The sequence below is a fragment of the Cryptomeria japonica genome, chromosome 8 (genome assembly GCF_030272615.1).
Source record: "Cryptomeria japonica chromosome 8, Sugi_1.0, whole genome shotgun sequence".
NCBI lineage: Eukaryota > Viridiplantae > Streptophyta > Pinopsida > Cupressales > Cupressaceae > Cryptomeria > Cryptomeria japonica.
In genome coordinates, this window is record NC_081412.1 from 38,614,634 (window position 1) to 38,635,954 (window position 21,321).

The 21,321-nt window shown below is 34.6% G+C and overlaps 1 protein-coding gene across 1 annotated transcript; it reads right to left on the reverse strand.

The window, feature by feature from the left end:
* Window positions 1-2,859: 2,859 nt before the first annotated feature.
* LOC131028179 (disease resistance protein L6-like) lies at window positions 2,860-20,956 on the reverse strand. Its single transcript, XM_059209790.1, has 5 exons — window positions 20,545-20,956; window positions 5,371-6,477; window positions 4,970-5,245; window positions 3,988-4,848; window positions 2,860-3,809 (listed from the first exon to the last, which is right to left on the reverse strand). The coding sequence occupies exons 2-4, from the start codon at window positions 5,932-5,934 to the stop codon at window positions 4,771-4,773; spliced, it is 918 nt and encodes a 305-aa protein (XP_059065773.1). The 5' UTR covers window positions 5,935-6,477; window positions 20,545-20,956; the 3' UTR covers window positions 2,860-3,809; window positions 3,988-4,770.
* Window positions 20,957-21,321: the final 365 nt, after the last annotated feature.

Genomic DNA, 21,321 nt, shown 5'->3' on the forward strand with positions numbered 1-21,321 from the left:
TGCTTGTAAAGAAGTTGTTTGGCTCAGGCGTTTGAGTACATATATTGGTTTTGATACAGGACAGGTTGAGTTGTGAAGTGACAGTCAGAGTGCTATATGTTTAGCAAATAATCCTACATACCATGCTAGGTCTAAACACATAGATGTGCAATTCCATTTTGTGTGCGACATGGTAGAAGATGGAAAGGTTAATCTGAACAAGGTAGACACTTAGGAAAATGTTGCAGACACATTAACAAAACTGGTGAGCACTCGCAAGTTCAGGTGGTGTTCTAACTCGATGGGTCTCAGTACCCATCCCTCTCTATAATGTTTGGAAAGTGCCCAAGTACTCCAGTGGATTCCTCGTCAAGTGGGAGTTTGTTGGAATTATGCCTCTAATTCACTTGACCTTTGTTTATACTGATCAAGTTAACTCTGGTGGATGAAACAGTGTGAAGAAAATCTATGAACTCTATCGGTATAACCTTTGCCGATGAACTCGACATATCAGAGCCTATGTTGGAGCCTGGAGTAGTAGGCTTGAAGTCATCCCAATGACCCGACGAAGTCATCTTTGGTCATTGGGGTAACATCGGTTATCAGATGGATGAAAGGATAAAAGACTTCTAGTTTAGATCCAGATCCAATGGTCATCGCTTTACCACTATATAAATATGCACGTATGTTATTTCCTGTGACTTGGAGACCATGGTGGGGCCCAGCATATGTGAGCAGTCCAGGCGAGATAAGGGTCCTGTAGATCGAAGATGATTGAACGGATAAAAGTTGATCCAACGGTGGTCGTTATGTTGCAATGAGAAACTGCTCGTTATTATATTCCTCGCAATATGGCGACCAAGTGGTGGGAACCAACAGGAGAGTGGCTAAGGCGAATTAAAGGCCAAGCAAATCGAAATGATCGGATGGTGATCGCAGAAGATCTAATGGTGGTCGCTAGGTCGCGATGGGAAATTGCTTGTGACACTTTCCATCGTGACCTAGCAACAAAGAATAATTCTGAGCAGATAGTGAGGTCGTGCTAAGATGTCAGAGTAGGGACCCCGGAACCAATCAGGGGGTGCCACGTGGTGGAGCGTAGAGAGAAAGATCGGATGATAGTTGATTGTTTGTTTTTTCGATACCTGATGGAGTCAACTTGTCTGAGTTGGTGTATTTGAATACGAACCGATTCGATTCCTGGATGCATGTGGGATAGTTGTTTTCTCATTAATGTAGACTGACCCAGACAGTTAGATGTCTAATCGATTGGTGCAAACTGACAGTTGAACGATCGACATGAAAATGAATATGAAGCCAAGAGGAAACTTGAACAAGGTGGTTGTTTTGATGATAAACTATATACTGTGGTGTGTACTCGAAGTAATCAGAGTGAACATCTGTGTTGTGATAACAGACTTTATTATAAAGATTCTTTGCTGTGAATAAAGTGTTCTTGTTGTCGGTGGTGGGTTTTTTCCCGAAAGGGTTTTCCCACGTAAATTCATGGTGTTTATCTTTGTGTGTGTTTGATTTCTGATATTGTCTCTGTTTCGTATATGCTAATCTTAGTATTTTGTAAAGTTTTAAAACACACTAGTCTTGTTTCCCCCGCAAATTGACATTAGGGAAGCGTTTTTCCGCACTGTGCTTTCCTTGCAGTGTAATACAACTAAAGTCATTGATTTTTTTCTTTTGACAAGAATAGGACTTTAAAAATATAGATACTATAGGCATTAAGGTTTGATTGGAAAATTCCATAAGCTTAATGATGGCTTTGCAAATATGTATATTTCTCCCGATGTGCTAGTTGACAAGGGTTATAGTCATCATCGCCATAATATTATTGGGCACCTCTGCTTTATGTAGCACTTGAGATTTATAAAGTGAAGGATGGAGGATCATGTTATGATAAGTGGGTTTCACATGAGTTGGAAACTCCATAGAAGAGTGCTAGAGTTAGGAATGTGCACACCCACCATAGTAATGAGGTCAAAGATGCATGTGACAATGGATATCAATATTGACTACTTTAAGTGCATTATGAGGGCATGAATTTTTTCCTTGGACCATGGTTTTGGTGGCACTTAGGTTTATGAAAACTATTTTTGGTTTTCCATTTTACTCAATAAATTAGAGATGTAAGGTAAAGGTTTTATTATGGCTTATAAGTAAAATAATGTGATGATGTTAAAATATTATCAATCTAAGGACTTTGTGATTTGCATTATGTAATGATGTTTATATGATTAATACAAGCTGAAGAATCCCTTTGCTTGTGGATTTTTTCTTAAAAGGATTTCTCCATGTAATCATAATGCTATATATTCTATATTTTTTTATTGGTTTTAATTTGCTACTACATGCTTCTCTTTTTTAAATCAATAACTAATTGCATTATTGAGTGAGCTTAATAAACACGCTCAATGTCGTACCTAAGATAAACATATCCAAAGTAATGAAAAATATTACACTAATTGTTTAAAACAAAAGAAAACTTTATAAAAGTTTACATCACTTATTAACAAACTTTTAATTCTACCAATATTTATTTTAATTATACCTAGTTAGTTTAACTTATCATTTTTTAAAAAATTGTAATAATTAAATAAAATAAAATAATAATTTATTTATTTACTATAAAATTTATGAAAATAAAAAAATTCATATGATGAGGTTTTATTATTTAAAAAAAATTAATTAATTGCAATATCAAATTAACCTAATCAAATATATTAATACTAACTTTAAAAATCATTTTACACTGTCCCATTCAATTTAAAAATAAAAATACTAATTCTTTTAAGATATCCATAATCTAATTATCATTAATCATCATCATTACTATATTACTATATAATCATAGAATGTGATCCCAAATATTATGAAAAAAAAAATTATCCAATCAAATTAAAAAACAAAAACAGATAAGAATCTGATCTGGTAAATCGTTTACCTTCCGTATAGCAGGTGGTATGAGGGATTCCTCCTCAATTGCTCTGCAACCTTTGTGCTTTCTCTTTTCCCAGCTTTCATTGAACGATTTAGTCCTTCCAATACAACATCAGATAATGTAGAACCTCCATTACCTGAACTGATATTGAGCAGAGGATTAGTTAGAACAGCGCTGGATGCCCTATTTCCTTTGGAAGAGAGGCTACTCTTTAATCTTTAGTCTTTACAGAGCTGAGATCATCATCATCACCATCATTAATCATTAATCATCATCATCACCATCATCTTCTTCATCGTCATCAACATACTCGGTCAAATCATCAAAATCCATTTCACGCATGCTAGCCCAAAAATCATAATCGATTTCACTGTAGTCACAATATTCGCCATTGTTAACGTATTGTTGAGCAAATATGGTTTGCAATATGTGAATGGTTTTCCTTCTTCACCTGCCTCCACTCCCATTATAAACCCTTTTTTTGGTACACCAATTTGGGGCATCCAGGAGTCATATTTTGAGAGCCTTTCTTCATTAAACACACACGTACATATCGTCCATCCGCCGTCACGAAAAGAGAAAAATGCACCATCACCTAGTTCAACCCACCTCCTAGTCAAAATTTCGCTCCCTATGTAAACATCCCCCGAAACGAGAGCGCAGAAGATGATTCTACTGAGCGAATGCTGGGTTTTATGAAACGAATGGATCTTCTCCTCTACCTGTCCCCTACTAAAGAAATCTATTCACAGAAACAATGTGTCCCCAATTTTTTTTAATCTGACATGAGCGATGTCCATGTGTCCCCAATTTTTAAAAAAAAATTTAAATCTGACGCCCATCTCCCTGCTAGAATTGTAAGCTCCGACGGCAATCTCTGAAATCACAGTGCTCTCTATAAATTATTTTCAAAATCCAAAACAGAACATTTACAAATACTTTATTAAGATGCAATCTTTTCATAAATTAAAAAAAATTCGCAACAGAGCTCGACTAAATTAAAAAGAAATAATGGACAACTAATGAGAAGCTACACATTCTGTGTTTAATAATACCTGCAACCTTTCAACGACACTTATTATAGGACAGACTGCAATCAGCATCTCCTTCAGTCCTTTCAATTCTTCAATACCCCTTATATTCTGCAGCTTCGGACAACCCCCAAGGAAGATTCTCTTCAACTCCTTCATTTCTTTAAAACAAATTACACCCTCCAGCTGTGGACATTTCTCAATCCAGATTCTTCTTAACCCCTTCAATTGTTCAATAGCTTTTATACTCTTCAGCTTTGGACATACAGCAATCCAGATCTTCTTCAATCTTTCAATTGATGATATATCCTGTAGATCCCGACAGCGGCTAATATAGATCCTCTTGAGACAACTGACATGCCCAAAATTTGGCAACTCTGTCATAGTCAGGCATAATTTTATGTGGACCATTTCAAGTTCTGGCATATAATTGCTCAACACTTTTGTCAACTTTTTACAGTCGAACAGCACAAGACATTCTAGGCTTAAGAGATTTCAAGGTGGGACAGAACTGTCCATGAATTGAGACCTTCCTTGTGTTCCCTACCTTACACAGAGATATGGCTTCAAGGCTTCTCATACAAAACCGATCATCACTTGTCTCTCCCCTGTTGCTTAAAGCAATTTCCCCTTCTACAGCAGCAAATAATGCCAGCTTTAAAGTTTTCAGATTGGTGAGTTTTCTTACAGATTTCAGCAACAAATTCCATTCGATATTCAAGACTGAGTCAAACTCGTCTATTTCTAGGTGCAAATTCTCCAGATGTTTGAGCGTTCCGAACGAACTCACCAGTTCGTTTAAATGTGTCATATGCACATCATGATTAAGTCTGGAAATGTCAGAGGATAAAAGTTGCAGTATAGCTCTTTCAACTTGAGTGAAACCTGGAATTTACAATCACTTCTTTTCAAACTGCTAATTTTTTTCAATGATAAAAATCTTACAAGTACGAACTAATTGCTGATGCTAACAAAATTAAATTTTTTATGAAAAGAAAGCTTTTACCTGGTCATCCCTTTGCCACAATATCGTAGGTAATACTCCTTGAAGACTTAAAGTGTGCAAATTCTGTAGAGGAATCCACTCAGGAATAGATGAAAACTCTTCCTGCGTAGAGTGAAGTTGAAGGCATTGTAAAGAAGTTGATGTCTTTGAACTCCCCAGAAAATATGTTATATCAAGAGCATCAGCACCTATAAGGTCATGCGTGAAACATCTGAAACTTTTTCCTACGGAGTCAGGATGGGTGTCTTGGATTCCCTCGAATTCGCTGATATCAATCTGAATTCAAATTTCTTTGCAGTTAGAAAATTGTCATTCTAAGTTATTCGTAAATGTTGTATCAGTTTAAAAAAATAAACCATTTTGAACTAGGAGCATGAATTAAGACCACAAAGAAAACATACACGATCTTCAGGACGCCACAGCCGACGAGGATGGCTCGTTTCATTATCTGCCATTTCTCTCCCCAAGTCACGGAAGTGGTCATGCATTCTCAAAATAAATTCTGGCTCATAATGGCATTTCCAACCCGGATAGTCTAGTTGATCTAAACAAGTTTCCACTTCAACAAGGCATGTGTCCTTGAGAGTCTGAAGTCCATGTTCAGCTCTCCACCCTGAAGCCCTCCATATACTTTTGGCCCTGTTCACATCTTCCCCTATGAAAAAGCATGCTACATCCATAAATATCTGTTTCTCATCCTCTTCCAGAGCATCATAGCTTATCTTAAGCTTATGTTTTATGTCTTTCTGTACTCTTGCCTCCTTAGCAACATTTAATTGTAACTTCCAATAAGCTTTGTCACTGCCAAAAACATGCCCGCCCATTACTTGAAGAGCAAGTGGTAATCCTCCACACACTTGGACAAAGCTGTCTACCAAATTATCAAATCCACTTTTACAAGATTTTCTATGAAACGCATGCCAGCAGAAGAGCTCTCTGCTATGCTGTGGATTTATTTCCTTCATCTTATAACGGACTCTGACTCCGGTCTGTATAAGAAGCCTCTCATCCCGGGTCCTGACAATCACCAGACTGTTGTAAGTGAGAGCATCTGTGGGCAATAGGGCATCTAACTGAGTCTGATGATCAACATCGTCTAGAAGCACAAGGAACTTTAATTCTGAGCTTTATGCTGATTCCTTTTTCCTTCCAAATCATTATGATGATTTTTTTCCCATCCCAGATCATTGGGAAGCTTACTTTGCAGAGAAGTCAGCTTACCTCTGACATGGTTTTCCCGCACATCAAACAAACTAGTTGATCCACTAAATTCTGAATGTTTGTGATTGAACAAATATTTGGCGAGAGTGGTCTTGCCAGACCCTCCCATTCCAAAGATGCCAATTATTTTATCTCTCATCTGTCCATTTCTCTGGCAATGGCTGTAGAAATCTTTCACAAGCTCATCAAGTCCCACCTCATATTTTGCAACTTGGAAAGGAATTTTTCTCTTTTGCTTTTCCTTAACCACGGCAGACACGACATCATCACACAGCTTCTTCAGATTACTGAAAATAGGAAAAGCAAAAACAAAAATGTAATTAAAATGGGGTTGTTAGTAATTGAGAGAATTATTTTCAATTATAAATTTAAAAACTTTTTATTGAAGGAAATCTCTATACGCCAGAGTGTAATACAACATAAGAAACTGGACTGTCTTGATATTGGAGACTTAGAATTTCTATTGAGAGGAAATTGGAGAATAGGAGTCTTGATGATTTTTGTAAGCACAAAGACATTTGTCATAGTGTAATACCTTTCAGTGTAATTGGGTTGAGAGGCAATTGAAGCCTAACCCGAGGAGGAGACTACGCGTGTGTCTTTAAGTGCCAAAGGAGATTGTGTGAGAACTTTTGGTGCAGGTTAAATGCTTGGATGATGTAATAAGGTGATTAATGTTTGGTGTCATCAATAAAGCCGTCCTACAATGATAAGCGGACCCGGAGATGTAGCTCATATTGAGCAAACTCTGTTATCAAGCTTGTGATCTCTCTTCTTCTCTTACGTCTTATAATTCTCTCTTATTCTTTCCAATTTTGTTTGAATTCCTTCATTAAGTTTTAATTGTGAAATTGAAACAATTAGTTACTGTTATAAAGTTATAGCTGATTAAGTGAACCTAACTCTGTATTTCAATGGTTAAAAGACATAGCCACGCAATTGGGTGAACTCACAATAATGGTTCCCACTTTTTTGCCACTTTTGACACTAAGATGAACATTTTTAAAATAATCTTCAACTTCCAAGAACTATAGCTTTTAAACAATTAAAAATTTGAAGATGATGTAAATTAGTGATTTGTAGCATTTTGTTTGTAGATTCTATATATTTTTTTTTCAAATTTTATTGAAGGATTTTTAAAAAAAATTCCATCTCCCTCGAAAAGTAGTTTTTTACAACAAACTACATTTTTTAAGAGTGATGTGCCTCCCGAAACACATAACTTTTTTTCTATAAATGATAAAAACTCAATTCTTTCGAATTTTGGTTTGTAACATCAATATCCAGAGCTTGCAATTGGTTTGATAGTGATATGTTCAATATTTTTCATTTTATAAAGTTTTGAAGTCTGACTAGTCATAATTCAAAGATAGGTTTAAGTTTGAACACATAACTTGTTCTATATATATCGAAATTCAATTTTTTTTTTTTTGTTAGAAAGAAGACATCAATACCTGGGGCTTAGATATTTTTCAGAATTTTTTTGAATTAATTTCCTATTTTTCCCAATGCGTTGAACAGAGAAGTTCATGTTTGGCGAAAAACCAATATTCCATAAAATTAAAAAAACAAGAACATAATAAATTCAAAATATAATAAAATTATACTCTTTGGAAAGCTTGCTCCAAGTACTACCATCTAATATTTTTGGGTTATCAAGATTATTTCATTTGTACCTTGAACCAGAGGTCCGAAGTCAGAAATTTCTCAGAACTCTGAAAATATTTGGGAGAAACCTCTAACAAGAGGGTTTGAATGAACCCTGGTTCGAGTGAAGGGGGGTTTGTTCAAACCATGAGGGGTTCGAGCGGATCCCCCTTTGCTCGAACCCACATGCTAAATTTTGACGCACACTTTTTCGTAATGGCCGAGTTCGAACGAACCCGACATTTTCTAACTATCGGCATTCATTCAAACCCTGTCGATCCAATTTTTTTTTGTTTTGTACATTTAATTAGAGTCGTATTAATATGCATAATTTTTTTCATTTTTTAACACATAAATGATTAAAATAATTTGCATTTTTGGATGAAAGAAAATATTTGAAAATTATTTTCATGGCAATAATTTGAAGATATTTGAAGATTTTTTTAAAAGCATGGGGAACAAGAAGAGAAGGCAAAATAAGACTTCAAGGAATTATTCTCCCGAAACAGAACAAAGATATCGAGATCAAAGAAGACAAAGATATCATGATGCAAGTATGTATTTTTATTTTTATTTTTATTTAATTTTATATGTATTACGTACCAAAAATTGTGTTTATTTGTTAGTATTAATTAGTTCAATATTTTTTATCTAATATTTTTCATGAAAATTAATTTAAAAAATCTTAATTAAATTAATTTAATTTATATAATAATTTTATCTTAATTAATTCTAAATGATGTTATTTTTATTAAATTAATTGGAAATAGTGGGATTAAAAATAATCTCGTTTTAATTGGAAAGCATAATTAATTTGAAATAATATGTGTATTTGCAAATTTCAAATTCCATTAACTTGCTTGTTGTGTAATTGACTTTTTCTCCTATATAATTAAGTCCATTTATAATATAGATAAGACCTATTAAGTCATAAAATTAATAAGACCTATTATGTCATAATTTAGGTTCTAACTTATATTGAATATTTAAGACATGTACTTAATTTCATGTGATAGGTCCTTTAATATCACATGATATATCTGTCTTAAGGGGACTCAAGTATATTATTGTGAAATATTTTTGCATACATGGTCATATTAATTAATAATAAAGCCTATTATGTGATAAATTAGGACTTATTACATTGATTATAGGTCTTAAATGTGACATAAATTTAGAACCTATTATGTCATATGTAATTTAGGTTCTATTTATATGACTTCACATATGCAAAAACATTTCACATTATACTAAAGAGTCCCCTTAAGATAGGTATATTATGCAATCTCATATTAGGACAGGTATTACATGTGATATTAGGAGGTCTATTATGCAATAATAGGTCTTAAATACACATGTGACATTATAGTCCACCTGTTATGACATAATTTTTAAACGTCTTACTAAATGTCTTGAAAATTTGGTTTCAAATTAAACTTGGAATTTCACGTTGCATTAAAAATATTCTCCGTCATCTTAAATTATGTGCAAAATGGGCTCGAGAAGAAGGGAGTTCTGAAGCGAGAGTCGAGGCAAACGAACCTGTTGAAGAACACAATATAGTTGATGAACATAGGGAGGAGCTTGTCCAAGTTGAACCAATGGAGGTTGAAGGAGAGGGGTCAAGCTCCTTACCTCCTACCATTGGTATGGATGAGCATATTGTGGATCTACCTAAAAAGGTGAAGAGAAATATTTCTTATAAAAATTTATATCATTTACTTGAAATGAATGTGGATGAGTTGAAACATCTCAGTGAAGAACCTAGACGTACTAAAAGGAGGTCAATGAATAAAAGTGCAAAAGAAATAATGTCTCATTTCAACAATCTTGATATTACACTAGAAAAAGTTCAATTGTTATCAATTGTACTTACTCGTAAAGACTTAATAGATCCACTTAAATTGTTGGGTATAGATACAACAAGTCAAAAGAGGAAAACTTCTCAGCTACAAAAATCTATTGTTGATAATGTTAAGAAAGGTTTGGTGAACATTGGTAAAAAATCTCGAACAATAGATAAGACCATTTCAAGAAGAGTGATGTTGATATCTTTAGTAAATGAAAGATTGCCTCAAAAAAGACAAATCTCTTCACTCTCATTTGAGTTTGGTTTTAGTAGAAGGACAATATCAAAATATGTTAAAAGGAGAAAGAGTTTGGATGGTACTACCTTAGAAGGGAATTGGACAATTATGTGTAGAGCTTCTCGTTCTGATAGAATTGAAGATGTTGTTAGGAACTTTGTGACAAGTTTTTGGAATGATAATACTCGTCCTTCATCAAACAGTAGAGATATTATCAAGCAAAGGATTGGCCCTGATCGTTATGATCTCCATGTAAAACATTGGATAGACACAACAAAACATGAATTGTATGTGTTGTTTACTAAAACAAACCCTCATTTAAAGATTGGAGAAACCATGTTTGAATGGTTAAGGCCATATTATGTGAAGTTAAACAAAAATTTCAAAACTTATTGTTTTCATTATCACATCGAATTTGATCTATACTATCAGGTGTTTTGAAAGATTAGAGAAGATAGTGATGGTTATAAAAATGCTCCTCCTAAATGAACAAGTCAATTCATAGCATCCATCTTATGTGATAAATCAGATGATAATGCAATCGGTCAAATAAATTGCATAAGAGGAATTTGTGGAACATGCGGGGACTTGACTAAATTGCCTTTGAGAGATGAAGATACTGACATGAGGAAGATGGTAAATTGCAAGAGTTACAAGTACAAAAAATTTGAAACAAAATTTGGAAAGGAATCTACAAGGTTAGATTATGTAGAAGAGGAAGTACCTATTGGAACATTTATGGAAAATTTTCATAAGTTGATAAAACCATACATATTCCATGGATTTTTTGCCAAGTGGCAAGCAGAACAATTTAAAAGATTAAGAGACACTTTCCCACTTGAAACTATTCTATCCATAGTGGACTTCGCAGAAAATTAGTCTTTTGCACATCAAAAAGAGATTCAACCAGAGTATTACTTTTCAAAACAAATCACTATTTTGGTGTCTGTGTGTTATTGACATGCACAGATGAATTTGGATGGTGTTGATAGTACATTTGAAAATTGTTTCATTAAGAAAGAGTACCACTTCTATATCAGTGATGATAAGGAGCATGACACACTTTTTGTACAACATTGCTTTAAGAAGTTTTTTGAATATTTGAAAGAGAGAGGCATAATAATAGTTAAACATTTTGTTTGGTCTGATGGATGTGCGACACAATTCAAATCTTTGAGGCCATTTTATGTACTATGTAGATATCATTGAAATGAAAAAATACCACATGTTTGGATTTTTTTTTAGAGTGGTCATGGAAAGGGTGAACATGATGGTGCAGGAGCCTGTATCAAACGTGCTCTAAGAAAGCATCAAATAAATTACACAAGAGATCATATAGACAATGCACATGATATTGTTGAATGGTGTAAGAAAAACTTTGAGCAACCTAATTATCCCAGTGAATCATCATCGAGAACATACAGACCCATTCCATATAGAGTGTTTTGGGAGATAACTGGTACGTGTTCTCTTTTAGTCTTTTATTTTAATTTTTTTAATTTTTAAAAAAATGTTCCTAGTTCAAATGTTTCAATTTAACAACTTGATCTACATGTACATGTTTGTGTACACTTGTACATTTTGCAGATGTGGATAGAAGATCAATGCATGGATGCAAGAGAGTGGAGAGGACAAGATCTTTGCATTGTGTCATGAGTACAGATAATCGCCCATAGACATTATACACTAGGGATTATTCATGTTTTTGTTCTGATTGAATTTTGGAAAACTATGTTGATTGCAAGAACCAAGAGCTTGGATATGTTAGTGAATGGAAATTAGTGTCGCTAGATGTTTCTGACACATACGAGGATTCAAATGAGGACAAAAACTTTGAAGACATTTCTTTGATTTCTGGTGATTATGATCATATTTCAAGATTGATTAAAAAAGATACATATGATGTACACACACACACACACACACACACACATATATATATATATATTTCCTTAAAAATGACATGTTTAGAATTTATTTAACTTGTTTCAAATTGCAGGAGATATTTTTGTAGTCATAGAAGAAGATGAAAATATAGAAGGTGTTAGTTATTATTTATTGCCTTGCACAGAAGAGAGAAAGAAGTTATCGAAATCTGAAATGAGTGATGGAATGTCATTTCCCACAGGTTTGAACTGATTTGAATATGTATGTACAAATCGCTTACGTGCAAATTTTTAATTTTTCACGTTTCTTATATACATGTACATGCAGGCTCAGCTGTAGTGCAAGGGACATATTTCAAACAAGTTAAAATTGTTCAACATGGGATTCATTTCACTGAATACCAAATTGACAACAAGGTATATCAATATAGCCACTTGGTCATTGTTGTTAGCCTAATTCTTCAAACAGTTCCACGTCACGGGCGGTCTCAAAAGTCGAGACTAGATAGTGAAGATCATGACAAAATATTAAGTGTTATTGAAGAGTGTTCTGAACCACTTGATGTGGTATGAACTATATATATTTAGTAATCCAAAGTACATGTGGTTCAACCCATGAATTGAATTAATACTTGATAAATTAGAACTTAACTTGTTTTGAAACTTGGATAAATATTTTCAGATCTCTCTCTCTCTCTCTCTCTCTCTCTCTCTCTCTCTCTCTCTCTCTCTCTCTCTCTCTCTCTCTATATATATATATATATATATATATATATATATATGGCTTACATGTGGACCATATATTTCTTAAATTTAAATACATGAAATTTTCAATTATATCAAATTAGGATGTATGAAGTTAATCTGTATACATATGTTAAAAATAATATTTACGTGCATGTATGTAAAGTAAATTGGGACATGTTGATGAGTTGAAAATGTGTTAAAAGGCGGGCGATGTATGCAGTTGATTAGGATGTATATCTAGTAGATATCTAATTCTAAATGCATGTATATAGTACTGTATCTAATTCTAAATGCATGTAATTTGTAAGTTGTTAAAATAATTTAATTAAAAATGCATATTTAAATTAGAATGTAGTGTAAAATTGGTATATGGAATTAGGACATACATACATGCAATATAATTAAAGAGCACCACTAAGTGATGTGTTGTGAACTATTTAACTTGTATACATACCTAGAAGTACATACCATGTGAACTATTTAGTACATGGTATTAAGTTTAGTTTGTTCATTTGATATTAATTAAAAAGTATGATTTTTATATTGTTCATGGCTCGCACAGTGGAGTAAAATTAATGCATATCTACTGTATAGTTTGAACATGTTCTTTTAAATTAATGCATATCTACTGTATACATACATTACATGTAGTAAAATTTAAAATTTAAAATTTAAAAATTATAAACATATCAATATTGTTTTAATCTATAGATACATGTAAATTCAGTCACACACACACACACACACACACACACACACACACACATATATATATTTGAAAGTTTTAGAGAACGTGTGCATTCTTCATCAAATATATTTAAAGTGTACATAAGTATATTTATAACATGCACATGCATTCAATCATATATATAATTATCTGAATACAAATGATGCGATATATTTAATCTAGGATCAAATGCATAAACTATACATGTATATATAAAGTATAATCTGAGCATACATGCACATGATATATATAATCCAGTCCATCGAACATAAAGTACATATAATCTAACATCTACACATGTGCATGAAATATATAATCTAACATGTACATGTGCATGAAATATATAATCTGATCAAACACAAACCAGATATAAAGTATAATCTAGTCTAAACTTCATACATGCATGAAATATATAATCTGATCAAACACAAACTAGGTATAAAGTATAATCTAGTCTAAACTTCATACATGCATGAAATATATATAATCTAATCAAACACAAACCAGGTATAAAGTATAATCTAAGACACTTGAGAAATTACAGTAGTGTCCTCTTTGGGTGATAGTTTCCTCTAGTGCCCTATTTCATTATTTTTCATATAGTTCAGCCTTCCATCTATTTCTTGAGGAAAATTTATATACAAATCTAGTTCCCCTCAGCATAAAGCATCTTCTAATATTTTTATTTTATTAGAAAGAGTCATACCATGAGGTTTATGACACCTCTTTCATTTTGGAAGATTTTAATCGCTTGTATGTGACTTATAGTTAGTGTGGGGTTTTGTACATCCTAGTTAGGAAAATTCTTTTGAAAGGTTTTCCCTTATATTTAGGTGTTAGTTAAGCTCAAGTTGTTCTATGGATTAAATATGAATGTTTCCTCATCCTACTCCTTACTAAAAATGGTTGGTTGATCATTTATTCAAGGTGAGTTATCTCTTAGTTGTTCAATTATTTGTGTATGTTTTTTTGTGGGTGTTGTAAGAATTTCTAAGTGTGTTTTCTTGTAGATTTGGGGACATAATTACAATCTGCATTATTCTTCTCCTATTAATTTTGTATGGTGGTCACCATAGTATAAATCCATTACTTTTCTTAATATTCATAATGGATTTATACTATGGTGACCACCATAAGAAATTAATAGGAGAAGAATAATGCAGAGTTTAATTATGTCAATAAATATTTTTTAATATTTTTGTGTGTGTTTGTATAGTTAAATGTAGCCATTGTAACAAGTTTGAAAGTGGTTATGTATTATGTGTTAGGAAACCTATTATAGTGAATTGTAATTTAGTTTATGAAATAAATAAAGTCAAGAGATCTTTTAATATCACAAGTTGACACACCTAGGACAAAACTGAAAACCACTTTTTTTTTAAACAACAATGAGATATGAAAATAACATGTCACACTTGCAAAACTCCATGGAAACTATTTTAAAAGATCTCTTGACTTTATTTATTTTATAAACTAAATTACAATTCACTATAATAGGCTTCCTCACACATAACACATTTTTCTCTAAATTTTTTGACAAATTGTTTGTTATATTGAACTCCATATCTCAAAAAAATAGAGGTCATTGTATTTTTGTAATGGGCATATGATTATAAAATTATTAAAAATCTGTAATATGTTCAATCCTAAGGGGAATGTCATATGTACACTAGGATGTTATAAGGGGTCATATGTGGTCCAAAGGGGTCACACTTGAGGACCACATATGACCCCTTAGGACATATGTGATGGACTAAGGGGTATGTCATTCACACTAGGATTTTATAAGGGGTCATATACGGTTCTAAGGGGTCACACATATGTTATAACACATGTGTGACCCCTTAGGACCACATATGACCCCTTAGGACACTATGTGATCCTAAGGGAAATGTCATATGTACACTAGGATGTTATAAGGGGTCATATGTGATCCTAAGGGGTCACACAAGTGTGACCCCTTAGGACCACATATGACCCCTTAGGACACTATGTGATGGACTAAGGGGTCATATGCGGTTCTAAGGGGGCACGCATGTGTGTTAGAACAAATGTGCGACCCTTTAGGACCACATATATGTGATCCTAAGGGTAATGTCGTATGTTCACTAGGATGTTATAAGGGGTCATATGTGGTCCTAAGGGGTCACACATGTGTTAACGCATGTGTGACCCCTTAGGACCACATATGACCCCTTAGGACACTATGTGATGGACTAAGGGGTCATATGCAGTTATAAGGGGTCACGCATGTGTGTTAGAACACATGCATGACTCTATGTGGTCCTAAGGGGAATGTCGTAAGTTCACTATGATGTTATAAGGGGTCATATGTGGTCCTAAGGGATCACGCATGTGTTAATGCATGTGTGACCCCTTAGGACTACATATGAACCCTTAGGACACTATGTGATGGACTAAGGGGTATGTCGTTCACACTAGGATTTTATAAGGGGTCATATGCGGTTCTAAGGGGTCACGCATGTGTTAGAACACATGTGTGACCCCTAGGACTACATATGACCCCTTAGGACACTATGTGATCCTAAAGGGATGGTCGTATGCACACTAGGATGTTATAAGGGGTCATATGTGGTCCTAAGGGGTCACACATGTGTGTGACCCCTTAGGACCACTGTGTGTGACCCCTTAGGACCACATATGACCTCTTAGGACACTATGTAATGGACTAAGGGGTATGTCGTACACACTAGGATTTTATAAGGGGTCACATGCGGTCTTAAGGGTCACGCATGTGTTAACACATGCGTGACCCCTTAGGACCACACGTGACCCCCTAGGGTCCACTATGCGATCCTCTATGGTCCTAAGGGAATGTATAGTGTCATCAGGGGCATATGTGGTCTTAAGGGGTCGTAAGGGGTCATGCTGTGTGTGTAATAGGATGTGAAAATGGGTCACATTTTAGAGGATTTATTTTGTTTAATTTGTTTAAATTTGTTATCTAAATTTTCTAATGTTTTATTAAATTAAAATTTATTAATTTTTCTAACGTTTAATTTATTATATTTAGATTTGTGACATTTTTCTAATTTTCTTTTTTTGCTAATGTTTTTCTAAGTTCTAATTTACTACCTTAGTTTTCTAAGTTTTTCATAACAATTGTTTAAAATGTTGAAAAAAAATAAAATATATAGTTATGTAATTTTAAAAACAAATTGACAAATTTCAATCAAAACAATAAATTATCAAACATTTTTCTAAAATAATGAAAAACAATAAATTATCAAACATTTTTCTAAAATGCTAAAAAACAATAAATATACAATTATTTAATTAAAAAAATAAATTAACAAACAAATCATTTATTAATTTTTGAATAAATTTAATAAAAAAAGACATTATTAAACAAAAAAAAAGGGTTATTTTGTGCACCTGAAATAATGTAGGTCGAAAGCTAAAATGTGAGACATGCTAGCTGCTGCAAATAGAGCATGGTGATGTGATGCTGACGATGGGTTCAATCTAACCCCCACTGGACAAAAAAAGACAAGTTGGAAAATGACAGTTTAACTGTCGAAGTCGGAATTTATGCAAGTTTGAAAAAACCAATAACAAATTGGGTTTGAGCGAAGGGGGGGTTCGCTCGAACCCAAAATCCACTCGTGGTTCGAGCGAACCCACGTCCAATGGCGGGTTCGCTCGAACCCTGAGGGGGGCCTCGCTCGAACCACACTACTTTGTTCGAACCCCCCCAAAAAATAATTTCCCAGCTTTCACCAATTTCCTTCTGTGTAGGGGAAAAAGCGAGACTAGGCTAACATGCCCTAATCCTACCTTTTGACACACATTGTGGAATACGAAAGAGCCTAGAGGTATCACACAATTGGCTACTTCTTTTTGTGGAAGAGAGAGCCATGGGCTACCTATTAGGATTTCTATTCCTTTGTTGTAATTGAAAGATAAAATGATGCAAGTTCAATTCCTAACCCCAAAGTGCAAGTATGAACTAATAGCAAGATTGCATAATTGAGTTTAAACAATGAAAAGCTGTAAACACAAGGACAAGACAAGAATGCAGATACGTACCCAGAGTCAAAATCTGAGTGAAAATGTTCGGGACGGGGGTGCGGGTGCCACTGTCCTGATACTATTCTGGAAATTGCTCCTGAAACTGTTGTTTTGCACTTTGGAAAACTGTCAGAAATGCTGTCTGTCAGAAGGACCAGGGCGCCTAGCGCCCCTGTCCCAGGGACAAGGGCGCCTAGCACCCCTGTCTTGGCAGGACCAGGGCACCCCACGCCCTTGTCCTGGTCTTTTTCTCTGAAACTTGGTGTGGAGTTCTGTCTCAGTCTGCTTCCGTCGGATCTGCAACTTGCAGCGTCGTCCGAATCCCAAAATCTGCACTTATATCTGAAAAGGTATGGTGGGTAGCTATATAGGGTTTTGCCTTAGTCAAACTCCTGCTTTGGTGATTTCCACCTCCATGAATAGCCAAGTTGTATTGTAAAAGTAGTGTGTGCAGATCTTGTGTGTGTGCAAGATCCTAAAATGCAAGTAAGCAAACTAGAGCAACCTAGAAAGTAAACCCTAATTGCTTGTAAATGATAATGTAAATGCTCCAAACCAAGATGCAAAGTGATCTAAAGCATGAATACAAATGATATAATGAAGCTTATGCAAAGACATGAAAACAACATGAAATCATACCCAACCCCAAGGGAGGGGTACAAGCCAATCTTCAGTCGGTGGTCCCTTATTGCTCTTCAATGCCTTCAAAGCCCTAAATGGATGAATGAAATTGATGAATGCTTGATGGATGGATGTTGAATGTTGTTGAAGTCTTCAAAGATCTGCTCTTTCACTGCATAGAAGGTCCCCTGAAACCAAAAATTCTGGATCCTTTTAAATGAAGAAAGAGAGCTCTTATATATGAAACCCTAGGTCTTAATTTCAACTTTTGGCCGACCTAGAGATTGAATCTCCCGCCAATTTCTTGGGGTTAAGCTTTATTTTATGATTGGATCGCGCTCCTAAAATTTTGAGAAAAATGTCCGGGACCATGTGCACTCCGGGCGCCATGGTCCTCTCCAAGTGCCATGGTCCCGACAACTTTTCACCAATTTTTCAGGGCCATCGAATATGATGATTTTAGAGAGAATCCCGAAGTTACAAGTGATTTTGAGATGTTTTGACCCCCGAAATCAAGCCCCCAAGTTTGAAATAGGACCTAATTAGGGTTTTTGATTAAATGATGTATTGGAGGAATAAAATGAAAAGGGCACACTTTAATGAAAGGGCCCAACTTTATGATATGGGAGATGATGAAATAGAACCTTAGACCTAATTAATTTAATTAATTAAGTGCTAAAGGGGAAATGCAATGCAAAATGCAAAATGCGCCAAGGTGGGAGCTAAACCAAGTGTGAAATTGTACCCCTTTAGCAAGTGCATACAATTTATGACGCTACACCTTCGTTGGCGAAAGTGGAAACCATTAATGTGGGATTACCCAATTCCATTTGTGATCGAGATAAATTTGTAATTTGAATTAAGCATAATTTAATTTGTAAGCTTCAATTACATATCAAGTTGGTGTCAGAGTAGTTTAACAAGAAAACTTCCAAGTGGTGGATGTTAACCAGGTTGAAATTAAAGCAAGGAGAAGGTGCACTTGAAGACTTTAATCCAAAGATCATATCAAGGCAAGATACTCAAAGATCAACCATGGCACAACCGAAAGAAAGAAAATGTTTTAGTCTTGAACTCATTGAGAATGAAGAATAATTTTGTAAAGCGTTCCTAGACATGAAGATGATGATGGAAGAGTTGTACAAGGACATGAAGAGGAAAAAGGAAGGCAAAGAAATAAAGGAGGAGGAAGGTGAATCCTCTACAAAAGATGACAAAGGTAAAGGAGTAGGAGGTGATAGTGCCCCTCCAAAACCTCCAACTACATCCTCTTCATCTTCTTCGTCTACTTCTTTTTCAAAGAAGAAACAACCTGTGAAACTAGAATCTAATTCAACTTTGTTAAAGCTTCATGTTAAATTTGAATTGCCAATATACAATGGAGAAGTGAATGCCGAAAAATGTGATAATTGGATAAAACAACTTGAAGTTTATTGCAGGATTCAGAGGTTTACTGATGATGCTTTGAAGATCCAATTAGCCACTCTTCGCCTAGGAGGCACAACCTTAATTTGGGTGGGAGAGCAGAACTTAGGAAGATCTTAGTCGAGTGTCTTTAGGTGCAAGAGGAGACCATGAGAGAACTTTTGGTATAGGTTAAAAGCTTGGATGATGTAATAAGGCGATTAATGCTTGGCGTCGTCAATAAAGCAGTCCTACTTTGGGAAGCGGAACCGGAGATGTAGCTCATATTGAGCGAACTCCGTTATCAAGCTCGTGAAATTTCTTCTTCTCTTCTATCTTATAATTCTTTCTTATTCTTTCCATTTTTGTTTTAATTACTTTGTTATGTTTTAATTGTGAAATTGAAGTAATAAGTTAATGTCATAAAGTTGTAGCTGATTAAGTGAACCTAACTCTGTCAACGGTTAAAAGACATAACCATGCAATTCTATTTGCAATTGAGATAAATCTCTAATTTGAATTAAGCACAATTTAATTTGTAAGCTTCAATTACAGATAATGCCTGTAGGAAACTAAAGATATTTCAAATTGATCCTCTAATTGTAAGAAACTTCCAACCAAAAATCCCAATGAAAGATTCAGGTTTCAGAAAGGGATGGATGGGAAGTCTATAAAGAGAGGATCCATTGCTAAGTAGCAGAAAGGCCAAACAAAAAACTCTCCAGATATTCAAATCAAACTAGTACTCTGAACAACACTTGAGATGAAATTATCAAAAAGGACTGTGAAATACTTTGCAATAGTCGAATTTAGTGAATTTGAAAAAACGAGCACCATTGAAATATTTGGATCTCAAAATAGGAATAGTAATAACATTTTTGGCAGCACTGAACAAAAGACGTCTTCATTTCCAACCATCCAACTATTTTCTATTTTTATTCTAAATTGAATTTCATACCGATTTGGCATTCCTTCCATTAAAAAAGAGCGAAACCAAGTAAGAATCAGGAACAGATTTCTGAAAGTAAAACATCTTGTTCCATTTTTAGTCTTTCTTATCCAACGTTTTCTCTACGGTGAAGTACTAAAGCTAAAATAATAAATACAAAACAATTTTTAGATTAATTAAACAAGTTTTAGAAAAGAAAACTTAACCAAATATAGAGAAAATGTGTGGATGAAAAGCGAATGAAGATGTCTTACTCATTTTGTTCCTTGATTTCGTAGCCCTTGATTCCTGAAACGTTCTGCAGGCATTCTTTCCACTGTTGAATGTCCTCCTCCTCCTTCTCTTCGTGCTTTCTGTTTTAGTGTCTGGGCCTCGATGGTTAATGAACACATCATACTGTTTTGCAGTCAAGGAAGATTTGATCTTTTTGTTGGGAGGTTCAAGTACCAAAAATGGATCGCGTTCCTCTTCTCCTCGACCAGATGTCGAAGTAGAAGCCATTGACAGAAAATCGATAGTCTGGTTATGCTAGAAATCCTCCACGGTCGAAAACAAAGGAATTGAGCAGTTCAAGAGGTAAAGGAGTATGGGGACAGAAATAGCCCATAAAGCATTGACCGAGTGGACAAAAAATTGGTAAGTTGTTTCCACGTTGTTTCCCGGCAAGAACTCGACAACCGTAAAGGTTAAGTTTATGTAGTGTGTGCTTCCACGTTATTGCTGTGTCGAGGAAAATCAGTCGCCGAGTCGAGGAAGACATGAGTAGTTGTCTGTGTTTAAGAAGATTAGGTTTGAATTGTAGCTGGTGTGCTTACCAAGATTAAGTTTGAATTGTAGTTGGTGTGTTTACAAAGATTAGGTTTGAATTTGCATCAAAGTACATGTACATTAAATATAAGTAACTAGCAATTGCATCTTAGTGTGCAATGGGTATGCCGAAAGAAGTGTGCAAGGTGAATTAGGAAAAACATTGGTCTTTTTTTTTTCTTATAATTGGGTAATACACGAGGTCACTCGTTAGGTCATACTGT